At 40.0% G+C, this 6,000-nt stretch overlaps 1 protein-coding gene across 1 annotated transcript in view; it reads left to right on the top strand.

Moving 5' to 3' along the window:
- The first annotated feature begins 203 nt into the window (after positions 1-203).
- The window catches only part of TNPO1 (transportin 1), a 93,617-nt gene continuing 87,820 nt past the window's right edge, over positions 204-6,000 (top strand). The window contains exon 1 of the mRNA XM_032336001.1: positions 204-322. Coding sequence (XP_032191892.1) covers positions 308-322 — 15 coding nt within the window. The 5' untranslated portion in view covers positions 204-307. The remainder of the gene's footprint in view (positions 323-6,000) is intronic.

The following is a 6,000-nucleotide window of genomic DNA, read 5'->3' as shown; positions in this document are numbered from 1 at the left end:
TCCAGGGCCATTTTGGTCGAGGCTTCACCGCGCTGAAGAGCGGGCGACAGCTCGGCTTGAGCAACCACCGCCGCTCGCCGCTAGGCTCAGGTCCGCAGGCCTCGCAGGCCCAGGCCCCGCTTTTCCCAGCCGCGCCGCCGTTGCCTAGGCGACCGCCGCCGAACGTTCCCGAGGCGGGCCCCGCCCCCCGGCCAATCGGACCCGCGCTCGCCGGAGCCCAGATTCTCTTTGTTCCGCAGCCATTTCAGGCCCGGGACGGGAGGCAGCGCCGCTACGGCAGAGGGCCCGAGCGCCGGAGGCCTCTGGGATGGTGTGGGACCGGGTAGGTGGCGTTGAGGGTGCGCGGCCCCAGACTGGAGGGCGGGAGCGGAGGGCAGCTGTTCCGAAGCTGCCTGACGGGCTGCGGGGAGAGGCGCCCGACCCGCCGCCCTCCCGGCCGTTTGGAGCCCGGCGGCGGCGGCGGCGCGGTTCTAAGCCCAACAGCTGCCGGCCGGGGCGTCCTGCGGGACACTGGCAGGGGTCGGGCAGCGCTCCTCAGGTGTCCGAGGTCAGGGCCTGGGCCCTGTGGGGGCGGTGCGAAGGGGAGAGCCTTCTCGCTGGGGCGCTTTTTGTTAGACGCGGCGTTTGAGGGCCCTGCTGTCGCAGTCGCTGCCCCAGGACGGCTGCTTCCTGCCGGTTCTGGGCGCTTTGAGGCACTGCCGGGCGCTGCCCCGGATGGCCCGTCTTTGTCCCTGCCCGGCCCTCTCTGCCCTGGCGTCCGGGGCCCGCACACATTTTCGCCTCCACACTCAGCTGGCTGATCGCTTTCTCTGGGCTGTTTTTGCCCCCTGGGGCCTCTTGGCCTCACGACGTGTTTACATAATTTTAAGGTTTGTACGGGCTTCGCGTGGGTTTGTTTTTTGCACTTCCACCGTTTTGTACTTCTCCCACGCGAACACGGAAAAGGGAACAGCTGCTGAGGAGCAGACCGGCTACCACGATTAAAAAGAAACGGCTTCCTTCCTTTAAAAAGGATCGATTGTTTGTCTACCGGCTGTAAAAACCAACTGGATGTTGCAGAGATTGCTTAGCCTTTAAGTCCGTTATCTTAACGATCACTAATTACTTTGGTCCATCAACAGATGTAGAAATTTGAACTTGGCGGCTGTCCACAAATTGATTTTGACAGTTGTATTAAGAAGCTTAATAACAATCCTGCCTTGAAACAGTGATGACTTCAGTGATGAGATTATAAATAGTACTTTATTTTTCAGAATAAAGATTTTTTTTTAAGTTATATGGCCTAATAGCTATTTGGAAATGTGAGATTATAAAATGGCTATTCTGATCTACTCATTTTTAGGATAACAAAAGTACCTTTCGGGTTTTAAGTTTCCCTGTTACATCAGAGCTTTCCGATTTGAATGGCAAATAAGTTATACTTAGTGAAAAGGGGACGCATTCCTTTTTGTGGGAAAAAGTTGTGTTTTCTCCTTTTATCCTACTCTGCACACCATTCTTAGAGAATGTCTCCACCGAGTTGAAAACTTGTAGCCGCAAAAAGGAGATTGTGGTTCAAAGGTGCAGATTTCTTTTTTACTCCTCCTGTAGTCATAAATGCATAACAGTTTAGCAGTCCGGTTTTTACTTCACCTAATTTAATGTTAGCCTGATGAACTATTAGAGTTTCATTTTCTTTTTCCTATAAGGGGCCCCCACCTCCATCAGCCTTGATCAGTTACATTTTTGCTCTAGGTATTCAGGGAATTATTAAATTCCTTCTGCTGAAATGTCTATAAAAATCTTTCAAAGTAATCAAGCTTATTACCATTATATATTTTGAGCAGGATAAGATTTTAGCAAAAATATATATGATCCTGGTTGTAAATATTTCCATTATCAACATTTGATACTGTATTCATTGTTTTTATGACCAGTTTTTCTTTTTTGTATAATGTTAAAGCCTTCACATGAACTCAGTTTTTCTAAATACTGTAAATGAACTGCATTGAAATGTAAATGTACTATCTTTAGAAGAATTGCTGACTTTTATCCATGTTGGATTCTGCAAATACTGTTTTTAAGAAAAGAAATTTGGTTAATAAAGGAAGGCAAAACATGTGACATAGGTCATGATATAGATTTATCAAGTGTAAAATGCAGAGAGGAGCACAGCAATTAAGTGGGAGTTGTTTTTATTGCCGAGGGTATAAGTTGTGAATATTCTTGGGATTGATAATTGAATACATATATTGGTGCCCAAAAGTTCTTGTTCCAGAAAATCAATTGGGTTTACCAGCAAAAGGGTGAGAAAGCTGAAAGAATCAAAGTGATTGATTAACTGATAAAACAGTAGAGAATAATGCCATCTTTAAAAGGGATCAGAGACAAAAAAATTCCACAAATCTTTCTCAGTTGCTCCCATTCATCCAGTCCTATGGTAGATATCCAGTGAGAGCAGGTGAGAGATGTCTCCTGGGTCATAGGGTGAGTGAACTTTATGATGGAAGATGGATGTCTGTAAGGCTGGTAACTAGATTTATAGTTATATGGATGGGTGTAGGAGAGAGTTCCTAGAAACTTTGTTTGGTTAACTCTGGACCTCCTTACTAGAATTCTTTGGAAGTACTGAAAGTAGGTGTAATAACTAAGAATGGTTAAATGAGTCTTAGTGGGTAAATGAGATAATGGAATAGGAAATAGGGATGCAGATTTGTCTTAGAAGTTTCTGGAGTACGTAGAACCTATAGAGGAATGGTGGCTATCTCTTACCTCCAAAATGACACCTGATGCAGAGCAGTTATTTGATTTCAGAACTGAAGGAATGCCTAAAGCTAAAAGAAAGCTGGTAACTGAAAGACTGCAGGATTTGAGTTGACATATGCCTTTTTAATGGTTAAAATTCAAAAGCAAAGCAAATCTTTGAATGTTACAGTTAGGAATAGGAGCTCTAGAGCCAGACTTTTTGGATTCAGATCGTGGTACCTTCTGAAATTAGGTGTGAATTTGAGCAAATTATTTAATCTCACTGTGCCTCAGATTTTCTCATCTCACAGTTCTGTGAGGATTAAATGAGAATGCTCTTAGGACTGGGACTGATGTAGTAGACACTCCATAAATAATAACTGCTGTTATCATCATAACGATCATTAATATGTTAGAAAACAACTCATAAAATTATAATCACTAGTATCTAGATTATGAGATAACTACTGTAAACCCTCTGGTACATTTTTTTCCAGTATTTTTTCTGTTTATTTTGATTTTTACATAGTTGAGACTTTACTATATGAATAACTTTGCATTCTGCTTTTTTCACGTAGCATCATAAGCATTTTCTCATGCTATTAATTATTTTGTCAGCATCTTTTAAAATGACCACATAATGTGACTTTCTCATGATTAAACATTTTCCTATTGGACAATCGGCAAGTTTCTGATTTTTTTTTTTTTTTTTTTTTGCAGTTCTAAGAAACACTACACTGAACATCCTTGTACATGAAAAAATTTCTGGGTTTTAGATTATTTCATTAAGATAGATCCTCCAAAGTGAAAATATTGGGTTGGAGTATATGAACATCCAAAGCTCATGGTCCATATTCCCATTTTGCTTTTAATTAAGGGAATTTAATAATGGGCTTAAGCTAAATTGAGGAGCACAGCATTTATTGATCTTATTATTGCTTGAGATGGGAAAGAAGAGGGAGTAAATTAACATTTTTTCCCTGTAGTATGCAAGGCATTATTTGTAGGCATTTATCACTCATTTGTTACTTTTACATACATTCTGCTCCTTATCATAGCCTTGTATTATGTATAGCAGTTACCTATGGATAGGTGAGTTCTTCCAGAGTTTTCAAGGTGAATCTGAATATAGATCTGCCTAATTGCAAATCTGAATATAGATCTGCCTGATTGCAAAGCTTATGTCCTTTATTTGTAAAATTTTAGATAATATACATATTAGGAATCTCATAATGAATACATATATCAAATGAATACAGAACCTTATAATGAATTTTATAATTTACTATAATTTAGTGGAGCTACTAATTATAGATCATAGACCATATTACAAAGATAGTAAAATTTGACCTGGAAGTAATGAATGGGTAAATGACATAAACCAGACATGGCTTAAATATCTGCATATATTTTACAAAGGGAAAAAATATCCTTACCTGAATGAGATGTAATTGGTAATGAGTATTTAAAGCTGATTTCTCAAATGATTTGTGGTGAAACACTCTTAGTAATGACCTCAACACAAATAGGGTAGAAAAAAATCCCATCAGGTTTGGGGTGTCTATATAAGAAGTGACAATGGCCTGTTAAGTGACCAAATTGAAAAACAGTTTAGTAAAACCCCTGCCAAACTTAGCTAAGGTCTTAATAGAGAAATAACAACAACAACAAAAAAATCATAGAGATATTTCAGTTAAGGAGAATAAGACTACCCACAAGCTGTTGGAAATTAATTACATACTGAAAACTAAAGGGAAAAAAATTTAACTGGATTTTATAGTTGACTTTGAAGCACTCTGAAGCCATTAGTAAAATAATATTTGGCAAATCCCCTTAATCCTCAGGTGCAGAAGTGGCTGCCATAGATAAAAAGGGTCATCTCAGAAAAACAAAGATTTCATTGCTCTTGTCTTTACTAAGGAGGGAATTAAATCAGAGAAATACTTCACAAAATTCTGAACATTCTAAATAGATACACATGAAAGATTAGAAATAGGTGGTATTCACCAAAATTGTAAAGAAATAGTCATAAAATTAATATGCTGCCATTAAAAATAATGTTTTTGAAAAATACTTAAGTAAAAATAATAGTTTTGGCTGGAGCATAAGAAAATAAGAAAATTATGAGAAAGAAGGCAAATTATGATGGTTTTTAAATGTGGCCATTTATTCAGTTCCTTAACATTTATTAGTGCTGAGGTTGTCCCTTTTCATTAAGAGATTTATATACTACTGGAGAGAGAGAAGTAAATGAAAGAGTACAACAAAGTATAGTTACAGCTTTTATGGTATAAATCTGGAGGCATCCAGCAGGACTAGTAATAGGTTCCAAGTGGAGAGTGGGAGAAGTGACTTAGGCATTTCAGGGGAATAGGAGCAGCATTTCAGAGACTATGTCAGCTAAGATAAGGACCTACTGTGTTCCCAAATCTCCCAGTAGTTCAGGGGCCCTAAAAGGTACAGAGCAGGAATCCACAAACTTTTCTGTAGAGAACTAAATAGTAAATATTTTCTGCTTTGTGAGCCATACCATCTCAAATGTAGTACAAAAACAGGGACAGTACAGAAACTAAAGGGTTTGACCAATTTGACTCGTGGGTCTTAATTAACTCTAATAAATAGTAGAGGGATTTGAGGAGGAAATAACCTACTGGGCCTAGCATGAGCCATTGGAATATTTGAAACAAGAAATTCACAACACTGATTTGTGTGAACATTTAGGAATGGAATAAAATAGAAAAACAGGGTGCCTGGGTGGCTGAGTTGGTTAAGCGACTGCCTTCAACTCAGGCCATGATCCTGGAGTCCTAAGGTCGAGTCCTGAATTGGGCTCCCTGCTCAACAAGGGAGTCCGCTTCTCCCTCTGACCCTCTCCCTTCTCATGTGCGCGCACTCTCTCTCTCAAGTAAATAAATAGAACCTTAAAAAAAAAACCCAAAACCAGTTTCTTTCGAAGCACTATAAACCATTAGGAAAAGACAACTCAATTTCTTAAATGGCCAGAATCACAGAGGAGGAAATACAGAGAGCTAACATGAAATGATGCTCTCCCCCACCAGGAGGGAAGTGCAAAGTAAAATGGTGAAGATTTTGTTTCCCATTATACTTGCAAAAGTGAGAAAATTTTGCTAGTATGTATTGGCAGGGTTGTACTGAAACTCGTACATTAAATAAATCAGTAAAGCCATGTTAATTTTCAAGCAAAAACACTTTGACCCAGCAATTTCCATTTCTCAGAGAAGCATGTGGGTGTATCAGGAGACATTTGTGTTCAAG

The sequence above is a fragment of the Mustela erminea genome, chromosome 3, assembly GCF_009829155.1.
Source record: "Mustela erminea isolate mMusErm1 chromosome 3, mMusErm1.Pri, whole genome shotgun sequence".
Taxonomy (NCBI): domain Eukaryota; kingdom Metazoa; phylum Chordata; class Mammalia; order Carnivora; family Mustelidae; genus Mustela; species Mustela erminea.
Note: the sequence above shows the minus strand (reverse complement) of the source record. Positions and strands in the feature narration are given on the sequence as shown.